General features: G+C 47.6%; 2 protein-coding genes across 2 annotated transcripts in view; one reads left to right on the top strand and one right to left on the bottom strand.

Annotated features, from left to right (window-relative positions):
• Nucleotides 1-1430: 1430 nt before the first annotated feature.
• LOC311339380 (protein-arginine deiminase type-2-like) lies at nt 1431-11299 on the top strand (the record flags this gene model as incomplete). Its single annotated transcript, XM_084464753.1, has 16 exons — nt 1431-1522; nt 2794-2971; nt 3329-3398; nt 3891-3952; nt 4370-4487; nt 5168-5320; nt 5713-5894; nt 6380-6483; nt 6808-6919; nt 7623-7730; nt 8142-8293; nt 8636-8783; nt 9130-9223; nt 9315-9394; nt 9976-10104; nt 10743-11299. The coding sequence occupies 16 exons, from the start codon at nt 1431-1433 to the stop codon at nt 10974-10976; spliced, it is 2016 nt and encodes a 671-aa protein (XP_084320879.1). The 3' UTR covers nt 10977-11299.
• Nucleotides 11300-12760: 1461 nt separating this feature from the next.
• The window catches only part of LOC311339379 (rap1 GTPase-activating protein 1-like), a 32580-nt gene continuing 24195 nt past the window's right edge, over nt 12761-21145 (bottom strand). Inside the window, exons 16-23 of the mRNA XM_084464752.1 lie at nt 20101-20232; nt 18316-18393; nt 17534-17643; nt 16901-17014; nt 16079-16220; nt 15559-15664; nt 14740-14837; nt 12761-13920 (exon numbers count right to left, since the gene is read on the bottom strand). Coding sequence (XP_084320878.1) covers nt 13837-13920; nt 14740-14837; nt 15559-15664; nt 16079-16220; nt 16901-17014; nt 17534-17643; nt 18316-18393; nt 20101-20232 — 864 coding nt within the window. The 3' untranslated portion in view covers nt 12761-13836. The remainder of the gene's footprint in view (nt 13921-14739; nt 14838-15558; nt 15665-16078; nt 16221-16900; nt 17015-17533; nt 17644-18315; nt 18394-20100; nt 20233-21145) is intronic.

The following is a 21145-nucleotide window of genomic DNA, read 5'->3' on the forward strand; positions in this document are numbered from 1 at the left end:
AATATGGATGATATTATAAAGATGCAGTCATTTAGCAGGGCTGTTTTTTCTAGTCAGAATGTTGGCATCACAACAAACATTGTGCACCTTTTCTACTCGACACGTGTCTGTCTGGGCAAGCCCCAATACGCCTTTACATATCTCAACTTTTAGACAAAGATACACAAAACACACGCACGCAGGTACACGTACAGATGTGTATAGTAGAAATGTGTTTAGCAATATGCAATCAACATCTTGCCCAGTATGCTATATTAATTAAATGAGTGTGGAGAAACACTGAGCAACCAAAGAAATGCTCTCCTCACATGATGTGTATATGATACATGTTCTTCATGTTCTTCAGGGGCGAACGACAATCGCGTTCGCCCCCCGTCGACAATTCAATATGGACCCCCCTATAAAAGCCTTGGCCACCCTCTTGCCACCCCTTGAAATAAAGTCACTGAATGGAACGCTCTGTTTAGATTGCGCCTTAATAAATGGAATACTGTTTAGATCAGGCCTCCGGGGAGACAATATATCTCCAAATAAGGGAAGAATGCACAATGGAGCATAAAAGCAATGGCCAGAGAGTGGCTGTTCAGTTCTTTGTCAAACCAACTCAGGATTTTGTTGTTGCTTGTTCTCGAGTAATAATAAAATCTTTAGTTTTTGTTTAGATGTTGTATTTTATCTACGACATGTGCCAACCACCGCCCACATGTGCCCAAACTCGTCTGATATTCCCTCTCATGGCTCGTATTACACGCAGGGAGGTTTAATAAAGCTGCAGCAGCACACCTATTGCTATTGTGCAGCCGAGGCAGCCACCCATCAACATGAGCCACCAGGAGCAGGTTCTAGAGAAGCCCGTCTTCCACCACTGCGTGGGGAGATGCCCCTTCGTGGACAGCGGTGCGTACCAGCGGACCGTACGGCTGGACGTCAACCACCGCCAGAGCGTGGTTCAAGTCCTCGGGACGGTTCTGAAGGCGTGCCTGACCAGGTGAGTGAACCAGACGTGTAGGCTATATGCACTTATAGATTATAAAATTTGAAATAAAATTTGAAATAAAATTATTAAAAAAAAAAAAATTTGGGCGTGAAACTATCCGGTGGATATTTTCCAACGATATATGTCTATATTGCATTTTAATACCCATAACATAAGGACATTGTTTAGGTCATTCAACAAAGCATGATGAAACCCGCGGCTGAAATAAGGGGACGAAACAGTAGTGGACAGGGAGGGGCGGGGGCAGGGTTTTTGGCAGGGGATTTCGATTGGCTACCGCCGTCTGACCAATCCAAGCACAGGGGATCACTAGCCTCACCTGAGCCGTTGACCATTAGTGCTATTGGTAGTGGTCCGTGATCAGCCGGCTCTGCAAGTCCAGCTTTGGTCCTCCTCGGTACAGAAGTCCGTCGGTCACTGTCCCCCAGTAGTCATGAGCGGTGAGCGGACGCTCCGGGTGAGGTGCGGGCAGACGAGCAAAGTGTTGTACGTGGTCGGGACGACTCTGTCCGTCAACCTCTGCAGGTAAACGGATCCACCCGTCTGGGAATTTATTTTTTATTTTTTTTGACTTCCATCGTAGTAGGATTTTAGACTCTTAATTTGCAATCAATCTTCCGTATTATTGTGTCTTTGTGTGCCACTTTTGTGTTTTTTTTTGTTGTCGTTGAGATGTGTGACGTCACTGTAGCCGTCGCCAGTGGGTATGAGTGGGATGTATAATAATGCCATTGTCAGCTGCAGAATACAGATCAATGATTGTTTCTCATCCCTGGACACAATCCATCGCCTGTAGCCTATTCAGCACCAGCGGTGGGCTTTTCTACAGTGGAGACGGATTAAAAAAACCCATCATGATCAGGCAATTCGGTTGTCTCACAAAGTCTGGTTGTGTTCGCCTGACCTGACTGCTGAAGTGCTGACAGGCGGGCCGACAATGCACTGACTCACGCTTGTTCAGTTTAATAAGAATCATCAATATAGTTCAACTAAAATGAAACTCAAATGGAAGCAATTTATAACTGTAACCAAGGTGCTTCCGTTTTAGTTTAATTTACATTGAGTTATGGTAATATTCTACGTTAATATAGTTCATGGTGACATTCTTTAGAACATTTTATTTATTTTTCAGGTGTAGCACATCAGATTAATATACTACTCGTAGCTCTTAGATCTGACTGTGTGTTGATGTTGCATACAGCAATGCAAGTGGCAGAATTGAAGACGGTGCTGCAGGGCATTCTTATGGTTCGTGTAAGGTTACAGTGGAAGAACAGGTTTCTATCTTTGTGGGCTATGCCACAGTGTTTTGATATTGTAGTTTGTGTGATGGAACAGACCATGTAGACAAACAGTGTATCACTCCCATGTCCTTTTTTGTTTAGTTAATAGTGTGGTTGCAAAGCAAACACCACTACTGTTATCATTTATTTTGTACCTTTGTTTTGTTTGTCTCTTTTTGTGCTTTTTTGGGGAATTCCCTTGTCTATTTCAGGGGGAGGGAGTCATTTGTATCTCAGTGTCTCTATGAGTCCTATAGACCCTTTCTGATGAAACATTATATTCATGAACAACTATAAATAAACTGAAATGCACATGCACCAACTGTCTGCCGTCTATCTTTGGTCCAAAGCGAGTAACAGTGGGTCAGAATTAGATCAGGTTAGCCTCTTGACACTTAGGGGATCAAACCCAGAACCTTTCGGCTGGGAGTCTGAACACTCCTAACCCCTTGTGTGTGTGTGTGTGTGTGTGTGTGTGTGTGTGTGTGTGTGTGTGTCTTTCATCCCATGTAGGAGCGCCCCTCCAAAGTCCAAGGCCTTCAACGTCCAATGCACGCCCAACGTCCGGTTCAGCATCAGCCCCGCCCCTGTCCAGGGCACCTCCCCCTCCCCCTCCCCCCTGCCGCTGAGCAGCAACACCTTGCTGTTCATCGTCATGAAGGAAGCCAGTATGGCTGAGAGTGACAGCAAGGTACGGGGGCGGGGGGGGGGGGGGTTCCCCATCCTATTCCATTCTAGCTGTCCCAGACGGCTGTAGGGCCACACGGGATTGAGCTCTGAGCTGGAAGGGACATGCCATAAATGGGCACACGTGCATGCATGCACATACACACCAAAGGCTTCATATGCACACACCAAGATATGCACAGACACATGCAAACAAAACACTTCTCACACACACACACACACACACACACACACCCTGGTGGTGGATCGAAGCAGGTTTTCTAAAGTTGATTGTGTGACGCTTCAGATAAAAGCTTCTGCTAAATTCCCTAAATGTAAATGTAATTTGAATCCTTTTCTTCCGCCTTATTCATGTTTGAAGCTGTCCGTCACCTACTATGGAGACGACGCAGAGGTCGTGGGGAAGGCCGTGCTCCACCTCACTGCTATCGGTAGGTGGTTTACACCAAGCATCTGTTGGAGGATGTGTGTGGGAGAGAGCATCTGGTTCTGCCTAGAGCACATGTCAGACAGTCAAGTCTGGGCAAATGGATAAATATGATAGAAACATGTTTCTTGAATTAATTGCCTACCCCAACAGCACTAAATCCTTAAATTCCCACAGCTTTACAGCTATGGGATTATAAACTGTAATTACGCAGGAACGCTCTTCTTGCATCATATTCTGTATGTTCCTCTTTCAATGTGCTGCAATTACTTGCCATGTTTGGGGTTGTGGTTATTCCGATGTCTTGTTGTTGTGATGTTGTGCAGTGGCTCACATACCTTACATTACAAACTAACATTTTTTTCATATAGCAGACACTTTTAACCAAAGAGACACAATCAAAATTGGGAGTAGCTAGAAAAAAAGTTTAAATGCTGCATGACCCAAGAAACCCACGACCAAGTTGTATTAATAGTGAACTTTCTGTCTTCTTCAGAGGTGTCTTTGGATGTAGATGCTGACAGGGATGGTGTTGTTGAGAAGAACAACCCACACAAGGTAACATTAGAAAAATATGCATTCACTTCCTCCTTGGCTGCGACATAAGGTAGCAATGAGGAAATAGAGCCTTTGTATGCCAACACAAACTGTCTGATGCTGACTAGTTTGTGGGCCAATTGCAGCCCAGTCAATTGCAGAGTCATTCCTTCTGGTTGTCTTTGACCTTTGGAATCAGGAAATGTTAAATATAGATATTGCTACATGAACACAACAGACTTTATACAGGTCTAGAATGTACAGAAAAGTATTTTAATATACAAGTTTGGGAAAGATATTTGAGCTAATTTCTATTTTTTAAGTGATGTAAATTCTACATACAAAAAAATATTTGGTTTTCGAAAAATGTACTTGCAAAACACACACACACACACACACACAGTCCCGTTAATGTCTGTATTCCCATGTATTGCGTAGGGGTCATGGACATGGGGCCCTAAAGGACAAGGGGCCATTCTATTGGTCAACTGTGACTCTGAACAATTCTATAATAAAACTCCGGACAGTGACCGGAAACATATCTCAGCAGTCTCTGGTAAATATTATTTGATTATTTAAATTGTATTATGTGTTTTACATGTAAATATAAATAAATATGTACATTTAATAATATATTATTATAGGCATCCTGTAAATGTAATCATTGCTTCTTAAAGTCGCAATGTGCCACATTTAAACTATCTTGTAGCTTAAAATGACCAGTACATATTGTCATTAATAATGATTTCAATAACCTTATCAATCGCACCACATCCTATAACATATATATTTTACAAAAAATGCTGACCAGCCCGTGCTTCTCTCTTTGGTGACAAGAATCGTACTATCACCACTCCCTCAACCCTCCTCACCCAGCCACCCAGACAGCCCAGCTCTGTACTCCCGTAACTGAGAGGCGCTCAATCGGACACATTGCAACTTAACATTTTCATTTACAATTAGGGGATTTTGCTGACGCTTTTATCCAAAGCGACTTACGTCAGGAGCAGTCAGGGTTAGGCTTCTCGCTCATGGAAACACTCCGGGGATCGAGCTAGCAACCTTTCAGTTACCAGTCTTTTGGAGTAACCTCAAAGCTAGATCAATGATTAAAGAGTAGACTGGTACCGGGAGCACAAATGTAACATTTCACTTTTGCATACTCAAAGAGGAGAAACAGATCAGTCATGACTTATCTACGATCATCAATAACCCGATCGATGGCCGGTCTTCCAGATCTGGAGGACATGTCGTTGATGGTTCTGCGGACCAAGGGTCCGGCCAAGCTGCCCTCCGGCTACAAGCTGACCATGCACATCTCTCAGGGAGACGCCGAGAAGGTCAGAGTCTTCAGGTCCACGTCTGGAGATACCCTGAGCCGCTTTTTGGGTAAGTCCTGACTCACCCAAGAGCTCACCCTCAACCCTGCCTCCACAGACAGGCGGTCAGTTATATGATGAAGTATTGTCCCGGCATTTTGTCATGTAAATATAGTTAAGTAAAGAGTATTTCCCTCCCCATAGCTGTCCAATAACATTACCACCTGCACACGTTATACTTTTATATATTGTTTTTGTTTTGTTAAATATTTTGTATCTTGTATATATTTTAATTAAATGTTCAACATATGAGGAAAATATTATTATTTTCACATTATTAATAATAATTATTGTTATTAATAATGTGTAATAACAATAAAATAATAACACAAAAATAACAATAAAACCTGAATAAATAATAATAACCCGACCCTTCTGATTCTTTTTCTGTGACTCTTGCAGGCAAGGTGTTCTTCACTGACTTTGTGAAGCGCTACCCCCTGGTGCTGGACGATGAGGTCCTGTCCAAGGAGGTGCCCTACCAGGCAGAGATGAACCTCTACGTGGAGGGCCTCTGCTTCCCAGACAAAGACTTTGACGGGCTGGTCACAATCCACCTGAGTCTGCTGGAGCCCATCTCTGAGGTGAGACGGGTCACACCCGGGGGGTGATTCATGGTCTCTGGGGTGAGACGGGTCACACCCGGGGGGGTGATTCATGGGTGTTTTCACCACTGAGGGGCGGTAGACTATGGCCCACATCTGATGACACCCCAGCCCTGAGCCCACGAAGGGGCAGGAGAGGAACAACTCCCCAGACCACGGTGGGAGTCACCTTGTAAGGGAGCCAAGAGGAGGGATCTCTCCCTTGCAAAATAGTGTGGAATAATAGTACTGAAACTAAGTAAGTAACTAAAACTATGGAGGAGAACCAGCGTTACAACAATAATAACAACATTTAGTAATTTAGCAGGGCATTTTATCCAGTGAGGCTGAGGACAATAAAACCATTGGACGATGTAGGATAGTGTTATATGAACCCGAGGGATTTTGATCAGAACTGGATATCGGATAGTGATACAAGACGTTGAAATATGAAAGTTACCCGGTGTTGCTGCTTGTTGCTCCAGGGCATCCCAGAAACCCCCATCTACACTGACAGCGTGGTGTTCAGGGTGGCCCCCTGGATCATGACCCCCAACACCCTGGAGCCCGTCGAGGTGTTCGTCTGCAGGTAGACACTCGCTCTGTTGTAGTGTGTCAAACTCAGTGTCCTAGTGTTATTGACTGTAGATCTCACTCCAGACTCACTGTCCCAGTGGTATTCACTGTAGAAACTCACTCCAAACTCACTTTGCTCTGTTGTAGTGTGTTATGGCATGATTTAAGTATACTGAAGAAGTTGTACTCTCAGTACTAATTATAGTTGCAATAGCAGTCGTATTATAATGGTAGTAGTAATTTATGTGCACATGCGGCGACATGTCTAGTCACAAGTAACGCTCCCATTTATTTTAATATTGGCTGGAACAACTGGATATCTCTGCATCTCTTCCAGCACAAAAGATAACTACCCGTTCCTGAAGGGTATAACTGGTCTGGTGAAGAAGAACCACTACAAGCTGAAGGTGTGCTACGAGTACAAGAACCGAGGAGATCGCTGGATGCAGGTACGACGACGGTTTGAACTAAATACTATGACTAACATAGTTGGTAACATTTACCCTTCACGTAAGCGCAATAAGAGCAAATTCGCCTTCATGAAATAGGGGATTTAGTTATTGTCACGACCCCACTGTTAGTTTCGAACCGGCTCTCTGTCTAGGCAGGAGTCGAGACACATAAGTGCTAAAACCCACAGCTGGCAGGCAACTCGCTTCCGGCCACGTGGGCAGTGACTCACCTGGTTCCTGGCGAGCATTTGTCCTTCCTTGACGTGTTGAGGGATAGCCCAAGCGTTGGAGCAAACTGTAGCCTGTCCCGGTTGGTTTATAGTTTGACATATAACATAGACAAACACTAGACAAACATACACGACAAAGGGGGCGGTCACGTCCCCCCTTTAGGAACCTAGTCCTGGTACTGTCCTTGTAGAAGGGGAAAACCTTCACCTCTTTCAGAGGGTGTTTAGGGAAACAAGTGTGGGCACCATGCTGTCTGTTCAGCCATCTTGGATTCCCCAGGTGACCCGTATCAAGGCCAATCAAGGGAGCCACTCCCACAGTTACCAGGACAACCAGTTACCCACCAGCTTAACATTACCCAACAGCAGGATCGTGACAGTTATTTAGAACTAGATTTTAGCATTTTGAGTACCATCTTTTTTTGATCATTAATGATGGTTGGCTGCTTGCTTGTGCTTCGTCCACTCAGGATGAGCTGGAGTTCGGCTACATTGACTCCCCTCACAAGGGGTTCCCCGTGGTTCTGGATTCTCCTCGGGACAGGGGCCTTAAGGACTTCCCCTACGACGAACTGCTGGTGAGAAATCTCCTCAGAACCTCCTCAAAGGTTGCTCGTTTCAGAAAAATGACTGTCCACGGTAAGAAGCTCCCATCGGTATCTGGACAGCCCCACTACCGGCTGTATTTCCTGTTAAAGGCTTGATGTTTCAGGCAGGCAGTGGCTGAGAAGGCAGAGCAGGTCGTCAGGCAGCTCGAAGGTTGCTGGTTCCATACCCGGCTCCTCCTAGCCAAGTGTTGAGGTGTCCCTGAGGAAGGCACCTAATCCTTACTGGCTCCTGATCATAGGGCTGTTCCGGTGCATCGGTTGTGTGTATGTGTGTACGATCGGGTCAACGTGAGCCACTAATCATAAAGTACTCTGAGTGGCCGTAGATCAGAAAAGTGCTACACAAATGCAGTCCATTCACGGTGGCGTTTATCCGCGCAGGGCAAAGACTTTGGCTACGTGACGCGAGTGCCTGAGGACGAAGAGGTGAACAGCATGGACTCCTTCGGTAACCTGGAGGTCAGCCCGCCCGTCACAGTGAACGGTAAACACTACCCCCTGGGCCGGATCATCATCGGAGTGGCCTTTCCTACGTGAGTTTGGTACCGGGTCGGACGTTTGATTCGACGATCGATTCATTCGCTTCAGTGAGAAACTTCACGTGTTGCTGGGATGATGCCAGGTTTCATACAAACTCCTCAGTAACTTGAGGGGAGGCTCCTTAGTTTTTTAGAAACTCGAAACAGATTTCTTATCAGTGAAGTGCAGTTTATACTGTTGTTGACCGATAAGAGATCCAGGCAGCTTGATAGACAAGTGAACAAGATAAATAAATCAATTAGCTAAATTAAACTATTGGTGAATTTAGGAATAGTCGTCTTTTTGAAAAAAACATTCCCTAACAACGCCACAACCTCTCTCTGTCCCCTGCAAAGGTCATCTGACGGTCGCAACATGACCAAGGTGGTCCAGGACTTCCTGTGGGCCCAGAAGGTCCAGGCGCCCATCGCTCTCTTCTCTGATTGGCTCCACGTCGGTCATGTGGATGAATTTATGACCTTTGTTCCAGCACCCGGGCCCAAGGTAAATACCTTCACATCTCATATAAACAAAGCAGAGATACCATGAGAGTCAGCGTCGGGCAGTCTACAGCACCTCCCTGGTGGAAGCAACTCAAACTCCTGATGTAGTGGGTTGGAAGGATCGGCTACTATAATCTTGCACAAAAAGTAGTAGGTAGTAAGTAGGTAAATAACTAGTAGGTTAAGGGAGGTTGGAAATGCTTTAACATTTTCTGAATGTAATTGTTGATGTGTCCCTTATATCACGTCTTTTTTTCACGTATTTCTATTTGGTATTTGGTATGGTTTTGATCCTTGTCCTTCATACTTTGTGGTTTTATCCATCTGTCTGTCTATCTTGTGTGCAGGGTTTCCGTCTGCTGCTGGCCAGCCCAGACGCAGGCTACAAGCTGTTCCAAGGCCTGCAGAACGATGGGCATGGAAAGGCCAAGATCTTTGAGGGTAAACAACAAATGATGGGATGTTTGTATGCCTGTAACCAATGACAACTGACGACTATATCTCTCTGTTTCTGTATCTCTGTTTCTCTCAGGTCTGGGAAAAGATGAAGAAATGTCAGTGGACGAAATACTGGACAACGAATATCTTAAATCTGAAAACGATTATGTGCAGGTAGATGGCGTGTATCAGTGATACACTTCTTTTAAAGGTGATGTATGTAGAATGAAGTGGCATCTAGTGGTGTGCTGCAGATTGCAAACCACTGAATGCACCTCGTCAGCCCTCACTTTCCATTGATGTAGGAGAAATGACGGTGACCTGTAGTGGCCTGCATTGTGTGAGGGGCCAAAAAATACTTCTATAATGTTGTCATCTCTGACAACAGCATGGAGCAGCCAATGAGGAGGTTCCTTGATAGATGTATAAATGGTTGGTATAGGTTATAGGTTATAGCTGGTGGGTAGGCTAGCACAATAACTGTTACCTGATTACTCACACAGATGCCAAAACATCTTTTTGGTTCAGTTTTACTGGCTACTTAACAGCTGTTGCAAGGTAGGTAGGAGATTAATTCTGGGCTTCCATAACTGTAACTGAGGGTTTCTTTATTGAGTTTAAGCTGTGGGTCAAACATTCAACACAAAGCACAACAACACCATGTGTTGGCTCCACTGAAGTGCATCAGAGTAGCCTCTGATGTGAACAAACAAAGGTGACGGCGGCTGGGTTCAACGCACTCTCCCTGTCCTCAGAACTGCATCGACTGGAACAGAGACGTGCTGAAGAGAGAGCTGGGATTGGATGATGACGACATCATTGACCTGCCCATCCTCTTCAAGCTGATGGAAGACAACCGGGCGGTGGCGTTCTACCCCGACATGGTGCGTGCCGTCCCCCCGAAAACGTGCATGTGTTCCTTCTGCCCGTACAACGGACCAAACCAAGTGCTGATATTAATCCCTTTCAATAGAGATTCAGCATTGATGTTCTTATGGTTGAGTAGCTTGTCGTGATTGTTCGTCGCAGGCAGGACCTTTGCCCAACACTGCATTAAAGGATGAGTCAGTGTGAAGTGTGAAGCACACACCTTTTGGCTAGGAGATAAACACCCTAAAGCAACAGCGACTAGACTATCCTGAGCCCCGTTTTGTGAGTTTCTAATAACACACTTGGACAGTGAGTCTGCAGTGAGTTTCTACAGTGAATAACACACTAGGACAGTGAGTCTGCAGTGAGTTTCTACAGTGAATAACACTTGGACAGTGAGTTTCTACAGTGAATAACACACTTGGACAGTGAGTCTGTAGTGAGTTTCTACAGTGAATAACACTAGTGAGTTTTTTATTTGCCGTAATATTAACATAGTATTTCATGAGCCCAATTGTGTGGTCCAGACTCTAACATAACAACCTCTTAACACTCGACAAGTGTCAACACTTGCATCCCCTTCTCCAAATAGAGTTGCGAGGGGCAAAAGGGCAAGTTTCAAAACCCCCATCGCTCCCTCTCTCTCTCTCAGGTAAATATGATCGTGTTGGGCAAGGAGCTGGGCGTCCCCAAGCCGTTTGGGCCCAAGGTGGAAGGTCGCTGTGCCCTGGAGGCTGAGATGAACTCCCTCATGGAGCCACTGGGCCTGAGCTGCACTTACATCGACAACTTCGCCTCCTACCACAAGATGCTCGGAGAGGTGCATTGTGGGTCCAACGTCCGCCGGAAGCCCTTTGCGCTCAAATGGTGGAACCTGGAGATGTGAGCCCGGGTAACCTTGGCGACGACGGTTGAATCATGAATCACCGAAGATCAGGCGCCTGAGAAAATTAGAGAGAGCTTCGAAAAAAAAGTACAACCAAAATATTTTCAAGTATAGTATTTCTATATGTTTTGTTTAACACTGTGTACAATGTTAGTATGTTAACATTTCAAAACCTCCCCTGGTATATCTTGATAATAAGCCTTTAACTTGCCTTAAGTAATTTCATTCAACCCAATGTGAAGTTGGATGATTAGAAATGATCACCTGAGTTCAACATGTTCCATGTATCTCGATTTTTATTAAAGACTTTTGCTCTTATTTACAAAAAGGCATTGAAGCAGTATTTACAAACATGGGCTTAAGCGGACGGTTGACAGAAATATAAATACAATCATCTCAATCAATCACAGCAAACGGACACCCCATCTGGAAATATACAAGCACAGTGAGAGGAATTAACTTTGACGTGTAGTAACAACATGGAACCACAAGAGAGCGTATGGCATCTACTCAAGCATTTCAGAAAGCCAATCAGAAAAATTGTGTTGAGGTTAAAACAGTACCAACCACGGTGGAAAAGCCTGCAATAACATATTTATGGTTTGCCTTAAATGTACGGGATTCCTGGGCAATTCACGACAATTAGACACCTCAATATTCTTTGCTTGTACACCTCAGTGATTCCTTTCCCGAAACCACTTATTCAACCTTTAAACTTCATCTGCTGCATATGAAGAACATTTCATATTTATTTCAGTCATTTCACAGAAACATATTTCTCAAAGTGCTGCCACCCGACCCGGCTTGATAATTGTAAGGAAATTAAAAAGTTTGAGAACGTACTAGGGGTGTAACGATACACTCATTCGTACCGAAAATTTTCGGTACGGGTCTAACTGTTCGATGCACGTTTCATTTCGGTACGTACCGAAAAAATAAATAAATAAAGAATAAAGTTTTTATTGTAATACAAATCAAAATCCAATTGTTTAATAAAAATACTATAATAATAAAAAAACGTGACTTAAAAACTGAGGTACGTACCGAATCGTGACTTTTGTGTATTGTTACACCCCTAGAACGTACATTTAAGTGCAATAACCGTGGCCCAGGGGTCAACACAGTATCGCCGCTCATAGAACAAGAAGATATGCATACGTCACTGCATACCTCTGCACCTTTACATTCAGGCCATCGGGTGATCCACAACGAAGGGGTCACGACCCCTGACCCCCCCCCCCAGCGGCCTCTGTTACACAATCACAATAAAGGCCACTTCACAGAGGGAGGTCACAGTGTCACTCCATGTGTAGCGAACCAGGTCAGGTTCAACTGTTTGTACAGTATGCCTTCTGAAAGTTAGTGCTTTATGAAACATATGAACTGGTTAAAACAAACAAGCAAACTAGTATGTTGGCTCTCGTTCATCTTCCTGCTGTTGAGTCTAGGTCATTTCAGACGTTCACCCCCCCGACAAACACACACACACACACACACAAAACTCAAGTTTCCCAACACAACCATAGGTCAGGCATGGCATTAGTGTGCTGTTCCCTTCTTTTTTACGAACATTTATTTAAAAACGTTTGGCAAGCAGATTTACACCATGCACCACAAGGCTGTTGTCTTAGAAGCTCCGACACGTTGGTGGGTGACAGAGAGCGCTTTTAAATAAGTTATAAAATAACAAAATGCCACAGTATCTCACAGAGCGAATGGAGTCTGAAACAGAGGTCAGCGTCACACACACTCACAAACACACACACACACACACACACACACAAACACACACACACACACACAAACACACTTGTGTTACATTGTGGCCCTCGACACAATACCTGTTAATTATACAAAAACAAAGTCACGATGCTTAACTGTACACGCACATAATCAAAGTCAATGAGTGTCCGACTTATTGGAAATCAGGAGAAAATGGAGGTTTGTTTTTGGACCGACTGGAAACGTCAGACTCCGTTCTACAACAGTGTTATGTTTTGTTTTTTTCCCAGTAGAACGATGACAAATTACAACAAGTCCACTAATAGCCGTACAAAGATCCCTTCAACCACATGAAACAGCCACTAAGGGTTCTGAAGAGAAGCTTCCACCGGAACAATTAGAAGACAAGGAAACCCAATGAGCCGTGAGTTGAGGCTGGCCTCCAGTCTAGTCTGGCCCTCATGCCGACAGCACACAGACGGACCAGCGGACGGGACCACGACAGGAAATTATTAATATTTTAAAAAAAACAACACTACTTTCTCTGTCTTTTTTTTCTTTTCTTACAGTGCACACCTACGACACACCCTCATTTAAAACCCGTCCCACGCTCAAGCCTCCCTTTGGTCTCAAACAGCTCTTTTTCCTTCCTTTGGAGCCCCGTCTGTCTGGAGACAAGCCAGAACCTGTCAGGATTGTCTGAGAAAGAGAACGCAGGTGCGCTGGGTCCAAACGACGGCTGGTCCCACCCTGTTGGGGACGTGTTTGACACAGTAGTATGTCGCTCCTCTCAGCACAAGAACAAGCGGCCCTAGGGCCATAGGGCCACAGCGGCCAGTCTCAACTGACAGCCATCAAACAGGTGATGGCGGATAGGTGCTAGCCCCAGTGTCCTGTCTGGGATTAATAAAGTATTTCCCCTGGAGGTGCACTTCCCCGGGAACCGCCTGTAGGGGGCAGCGACGCGGACTGGCAGGTACAAACATGTCTATGGATCTGCGTGGCATGTCGGGAGAAACTGCAGAAACCCACGGGGCCGAGAGGGGGAGGAGGGGGAGGAAAAGAGGGAGGGAGACGGGGGAGATGGAGAGATATACATCTGTCGGTCTCTTGGACACAGGGGGGGGGGGGCGGCCTTCTAACTCTGGTCGTCCTCCGGGTCGGTGGTGGAGTTGACGTGGCCCCGCCTCGTCTCGTGCAGGGGGTGCCTCTTCTGGGGGGGCTGCAGGGGGAGGAGTCAGACAGAGTCAGACCGCGCAGGGCGCAACCCCAGAGAGAGTTCAGCCTCGGATGGGTCATTGTGGAGATTTAAAACTGTGTCGATAATCAATCCTTGATTGAAGTTAAACATTAAAAATGAAAGGGAGACTAAAAAAGTTGAACATTGTAGATACTTGAATCTTTAAGGAAGTTACACCTTATAGAGTGGATCCTTAAAGAAAAGTCAAACCTATATAGTGTTAAAACTTACCAGGAGGTAAATCATATTGAGAGACAAAGTTTGTGGAGGGTTAAATCTGGCTAAGAAAGGTGTGGTGAGAAAATGGCAGTTAAATAGCCCAAAAAAAAAAAAAAATGGCCAATTGTTTCTTTGGCAACCTCAATCTCACAACACACACACACGCACGCACGCACGCACGCACGCACACACGCACACACGCACACGCACACACACACACACACACATACATGCACGCTCCCCGTGGCTGACCTGGAAATGGTCATCCATGTGGTGAGGAATGGAAGAGGGGCTAACAGGTCTGGACACACACACAGAGAAGAGGAGCTGGTGGTTAAAGGCAGGCGACAACAAGAACAACAAGAACAACAAGAGCAGCAACAGCAACAAGTGGAACAAGAGACGACAGTAGAAACAGCGACGCCAGCCAACACCAACAGACCCAACAACAACAACACCACCACCACCACCCGCTGCAGAGCATGGAGTCATTCAGAGGACACTTAACAGCGGAAGGAGCGCATAACAAAAATAAAACCCAAATCACGGTGAGTGTCTATCGGGGGGGGGGGGGGGTCTCACCGGTGCGGTCTTGGGTTCCTGGGTGGGGTGCTCCGTCTTGGCCTGGGCGTCTGTCCCTCTTGGCTCCGCCTCCTTGGCGAGATCGGGCCGCACGGACCCTACGAGGGACGGGAGGGACGGGTGAGGGAGGTGGGGGAGGTGGGGGAGGTGGGGGGGGGACAGATAGAGCTGCTGTCAACCCCAGGATGAACACCAGGGCAGGGGGGGGGATACAGAGGGGCTCAGGGCTGGAGGGCTGCTGAAGGACAGCGCCCCGCCAATGTCGGAGACTCTCCCGTGACGTTCCTTCCAAACTGTTGATCTGAACACTAGCGGGAAGAGGGAACGTCCCACCTGAAGACTCTGCTACGTTTAGTGTGTGTGTCGGAGGGGCGGGGACGTCCCGGGGTCACGGTGGGTACTGGCTCTGTTTAGGGATCCTTATATAACCCAAACCCCCCAGCGAGGGGTTATTATAATAGCTATTAATAATACGACAACCGCCAGCGATGAACCCTGTACTGTTCCACATGAGCAGGTCCCAAACTGTTCCGTCGGGGAATAATCCTGATAGGCACGGCCTTAAGAAGGTACATTTTATCTGCCGTCTGGATTAATGTCTACACACATCAACCTTCGTTTTTTACAAAATAATTCGTAAAAATGTGTTAAAACTTCTTCATAAATTTTAGGTTTTACAAAAATAATGGCAGGATAAACCAAGTGCCGAAACCATGGGACATGTAACACGACCCTCTCCCTCCAGGTCTCCTTTCATCTCAGTTCTGTTACATGTTACATGAAGCAGGCCGTGCTATCGGGGGTCTGTCCCGGGCTCACCTGGTGATCCCGCCCCCTGGCCGGGGCTGCAGAAGCCGTCCTCTGTCCAGGAGCTGTACATGAAGGAGTCCCTCTTGTGGGGCGTCCCAGCCGAGGACAGGCTCTCCTGGGGGGGGGGGGGGGGACAGACAACAGGCACGATGGGTTCTCATGTTGACCCGGGAAAGAGGCGGTCTGTGAAGCCCTGGCTGAAGTGACTAATGTGTAGTTCCTCTGACGGCCTGTAGGTGGTGCACGCTGGTCGCTGCCATTGTGAGTTAATGGGAACAATACGATTTAATCCTTGAAATACAAAGCGGATAATTGTTTTCCGTTCGGTGAGGATATCAGCGGCTACTTGTTGGCTTGTTTATTTAATTTAAAAGTTATTAATAATTGTACATAAATGAGTTTTGGCTATGGACTACTGCAAGGCTGCCATGCAATTCCCACATCGACGTGCCCGATTTGGATCATTTCCCCTGTGGGTTCCGCTAAACCCAAGCAGCTCTATCTCTCTCTCTCCGTCGTCCGCTCTCACCAGTCCCGTGTCGTAGTCGTCGGCGACCTCGGGTTCTCCGTCGTGTTCCTCCACCACGCTGGCGAAGCTGCTGGCGTTGGAGGAGGAGCGGGACATGTCCTGGGCCTCTGGGATGGAGGGAGCCCTGAAACACAGAGCAGAGCTGCACCCTGGGTTAGCCTGCTCACAGAGGAACGGACCCGGGTCCGCCTGCCCGCCCGCCCGCCCGCCTGAGAGCCAGCCAGCCAGCCAGCCAGCCAGCCAGCCTGAGAGCCAGCCAGCCAGCCTGAGAGCCAGCCAGCCAGCCAGCCAGCCTGAGAGCCAGCCAGCCAGCCAGCCAGCCAGCCAGCCTGTCCGACGGGCAGTACATAGGGTAAAGAGAAAACAACCATGCATGTGAAATATACATTTACTCCTTTCCTTTGGATTTGGATCTTTCCCAGAAAGAGGTGTTTGTTTGTGTGGTTGTTTTCATCAAAGTGATTCAGTAAAGATGTTAATAAAGGGCTCCTATTTTACCACCAAGTTTTAGTGGGATTAGCCATTGCAAGCTATTTCAAATTCGGCCTTTTCCTGTGCCTTAGTGACATCACAAGTGGGAGTGTCCACCTATATGTATTGATAGATCAGCCTACCAGTTGCTACAGTTCACTGGGTAGGCTTGTAGACCGATCCATCCAGTATACATCTGTGTGGATACCCCCTCTTGTGACGTCACCAAGTCACAGGGCAGGTCAGATTCATTAGAGCTCACTGTTTTTCTACTACTCCTTTTCTCTAGTCTTTGACTACAATCCATTAAACTGTTCGCTGCAAAGGACATTAAATGCCTGCAGTAGCCACCTGTTCCTGGCTGTGGTCGTCTCTGGAGAGCTGTGATTGGAGGAGAACTCTTTGGCATCCTGGAACATATGGCAGCCATCTGGAGTCCTCTGTGTGTTGGGGGAAACGTCCCGGCTGGAGGAGTGGAGGGAAGGATGGATTGATGAAATGGTTCAGTTCATGTGTTCAACAGTAGCAGCACATATCGTCAATGTCGGGCGGAGACCGTGTGTCCTTAATACTATTCAGAGTTTCAGCAGAGTTTGCCTGTTTGAGGTTGTTCATGTCAGACTCTAGGCTCTCTCTCTTTGTGTACTTGCTTGTGCCTAAATGCGTCTGTTATGGTAAGTGTGTATATATTATTAATATTGGACCAAAACAAGCTCAAATGGAGTTACAAGGTTTTTTAACAGCCGACCTACTCAGCCTTACACGTACTTTATCATTTCTCTCATCCATCGCAGAGACCAAAGTGCGGTGTTGCTAGTGCATTACAAGAAATGATGCTGGTCAAGGATGTCTCATAGAAGTCATAGAGACTGTTACGATGGTTTGATCACCCAGACCGCCAGCGTTAACCTTCTCATTCCAGCAGCGCCCAGATGTAACCCAGACGAGGAGTGAAGCTGGACCTTGCTGCTGACCCACACCCACCTCCTCTCCTGCACCTCCTGGATGTTCTCGATGCCGATGGCGCTGCTGCGACGTGAGCTGAACGGTCCCGACTTCTTCCTGGTGGGGCTCTTCCCGGGAATGATCAGGGACTAGAGGTGGGGGGGGGTCAGGCAGACACACAGTCAGTCCCTGGGAGTAGCCACGGCCCGAGCACAGTGTGACCAGGAGTGAATGACTGGTGACTGGTGGTGTGCAACGAAATGAATAATTCACTTGTCGTGAAGTCTTATGAAGACATTATGAATCCTGGGAAAAACAAAATGAAATGTATTCCTGTTCCTGTTTTAATGTCCTGGAGCGACACTATGCTTGGCAGGGCTGCAATCTACATCAGGACAGGTTTCTGCTACGTGCGGTACATTTAACTCTGACACACTCTGACAGCTACTGGGGAATGGTGATGCAGACAGTGTGGAGCTGTTGTCCTCATGCCGTGGACCGTCCTAGTCATGAATACATGAGTATATAATGCTGTTTTCTGTGAGTAAATGGGTACATCCCAGATTTTAGTAGTAACAAAACAACACAATCTATGGCTCTTTCCCCCGTAAAGTCTAAAGATATATATATTCTGCCCGTCTTTTTCGGATCGTAACACGGCACGGAGACATCGGGGATGGACAAACATGAGGGAACACGCACGGGCCTGCAGGAGTGTGGAACAACATGGCATGTGTGATGTGTGAAGGACAAGGGGACAGGACAGACCGACGACAGGTTGACGCCGTAGCGAAACGTAGAGTAAGAGTTATACTGGAAACCTCTTCTATGGTGCCTATCCCTATGGCACTGCCGCGGCGTCCGTATCTACCGGGGCTTTTGCCGGGGACAAGCAATGACTGAGCCACAGACGACGGGCCACAGAGGAGGCAGAAACAGAGAGAGAGAGAGAGAGAGAGAGAGAAAGCGAGAGGAAGAGAGAGAGAAATCGGAGAGAGAGAGAGAGAGGAATTAAGGTTGAAAGAGCAGCGACCACCAACACCAGAAAAAAGAGGAACAAAGAATCAAGAAGCATCTCATGCAAACAGCGGTAGGTCATGAGCAGTCGAGGGAGGGTTGTCTGCAGCACAGCGAGGGCAGACAAGAGCGGCTTAGAAGAAAGGTTCTGGCTGCGGGGATCCAGACAGAGGAGAGAACACTGAAGAACACCAAGGAGCCAAAGGGAGACAGGAGGAGACAGAAGGTCTCTCAAGGTCCAGCAGGGCAGGTAAGGAAGGAAGAAAGGAAGGCCGGGGGGGGGGGGGGGGGGGGGGCATGTCGGCTGGTCCCGGGTCCTTGACATAGCGAGTAGGAAATGCTGAGAATGAGAAGAGAAACCCACACAGGAGAGAGAGAGAACGAGGGAGAGATGGAGACAGAGAGGAAGACATAGGGAGAGAGGGAGGGAGGGAGGGAGGGAGGAAGACATAAGGAGAGAGGGAGAGATTGAGACAGAGAGGGAGACATAGGGAGAGAGGGAGGGAGGGAGGGAGAGAGGAAGACATAAGGAGAGAGGGAGAGATTGAGACAGAGAGGGAGACATAGGGAGAGAGGGAGGGAGGGAGGGAGACAGGTAGGGGAGGGAGGAGCATACACAAGTGAAGCCCAATTTTGCACAATATAAATTTTTGAGGTTAAACTAGATCCATCTGGAGAGAGAAGCCTGAGAGACCTGGAGGTGAATGAATGATAGCGTCATACCCTTCATTATTCCTCAGAGACATAACTGTTATTGGCAATAAAAATGCAGACGGAAGAAAAAACACCCCTAGATGGATCATGTTTGACTCCAGCTCTAAGGAACCCAGAGAAGGTTTAGTCAACAGCCGGGACATGCACAGATTCAAGGAGGGGTGCACTGAGCAGGTATGCCAGCGCTGCATCAACAACAACAACAACAACAACAACAACAACAACCACAAAGGAACCGCTGTGAATAAGCAGGTAGTGGAGGGAGGGGTGTAGGGAGGTGGGCAGTGGGGGGGAGGTGGGGGGGGGGGGGGCAGCTCCATCCATAAGCTAACCTCAGGAGGATAGAGGCACTAACCAGCGAGACAGGGCCGGGGGAGTCACAGGACGGCCACTTAGGACTCACCCCACAAAGGAGACACAGCTTGTGAATTCAAACACACACACACATCCTGTTTCTCTAAACCTTTGTTTTCAACGGGGCGGCACTTCCAACCGATGAAAGAAAAAACAACAAACGAGTGGATTTGAGTGAGTGAGGCCGATGCGCTCAGGCAAAAAGAAATAACACAAATAACAGTGTGTTAGACAGGCCTCTTCAATGTGAAGCCGGTGGACAAAGTTAAGATGACATGAAAGTGCACAGAGTGGCTGGATGACAAAAGTGTTAATGTCAGTAGAAGGTAGAAGTTGAAATGTTAAAAGAGAAAAGTCTGGCTTTGGGAAAGTACGGGACGACTTTAGCATCCCCTATGAACCTATGTTTACATTTGGTAACGTGTTATTTTGTGTATGTGTGTGTGTGTGTGTGTGTGTGTGTGTGTGTGTGTGTGTGTGTGTTGGGTGGGCCTCTGGCGAACCAAAGGGCTTCTACTTACTATCCCTGGGGCTTTGGGGCTCTCAGCGGGATTGTGGGTAAAGCTGCCGCTGTGACTAGTGGAGACAGTGTGCGACCGCTTGCTAGTGAGCCCCATGGCGTCCATAGACTGGCTCCTGCTGCGAATCACCCGCTAGGAGAGACCAGGACACACGTCAGTAGGCTTCACACGCTACACCGTCAGTAGGCCTCACACGCTACACCGTCAGTAGGCCTCCACACGCTACACCGTCAGTAGGCTTCACACGCTACACCGTCAGTAGGCTTCACACGCGACACCGTCAGTAGGCCTCCACACGCTACACCGTCAGTAGGCTTCACACGCTACACCGTCAGTAGGCTTCACACGCGACACCGTCAGTAGGCTTCACACGCTACACCGTCAGTAGGCCTCCACACGCTACACCGTCAGTAGGCTTCACACGCTACACCGTCAGTAGGCTTCACACGCGACACCGTCAGTAGGCCTCCACACGCTACACCGTCAGTAGGCTTCACACGCTACACCGTCAGTAGGCTTCACACGCGACACCGTCAGTAGGCTTCACACGCTACACCGTCAGTAGGCCTCCACACGCGACACCGTCAGTAGGCTTCCACACGCGACACCGTCAGTAGGCTTCCACACGCGACACCGTCAGTAGGCCTCCACACGCTACACCGTCAGTAGGCTTCACACGCGACACCGTCAGTAGGCTTCACACGCGACACCGTCAGTAGGCTTCCACACGCGACACCGTCAGTAGGCTTCCACACGCTACACCGTCAGTAGGCTTCCACACGCTACACCGTCAGTAGGCTTCACACGCTACACCGTCAGTAGGCTTCACACGCTACACCGTCAGTAGGCCTCCACACGCTACACCGTCAGTAGGCTTCACACGCTACACCGTCAGTAGGCTTCACACGCTACACCGTCAGTAGGCCTCCACACGCTACACCGTCAGTAGGCCTCCACACGCTACACCGTCAGTAGGCTTCACACGCGACACCGTCAGTAGGCCTCCACACGCGACACCGTCAGTAGGCCTTCACACGCGACACCG

The sequence above is a fragment of the Micromesistius poutassou genome (genome assembly GCF_964030765.1).
Source record: "Micromesistius poutassou genome assembly, chromosome: 2".
NCBI lineage: Eukaryota > Metazoa > Chordata > Actinopteri > Gadiformes > Gadidae > Micromesistius > Micromesistius poutassou.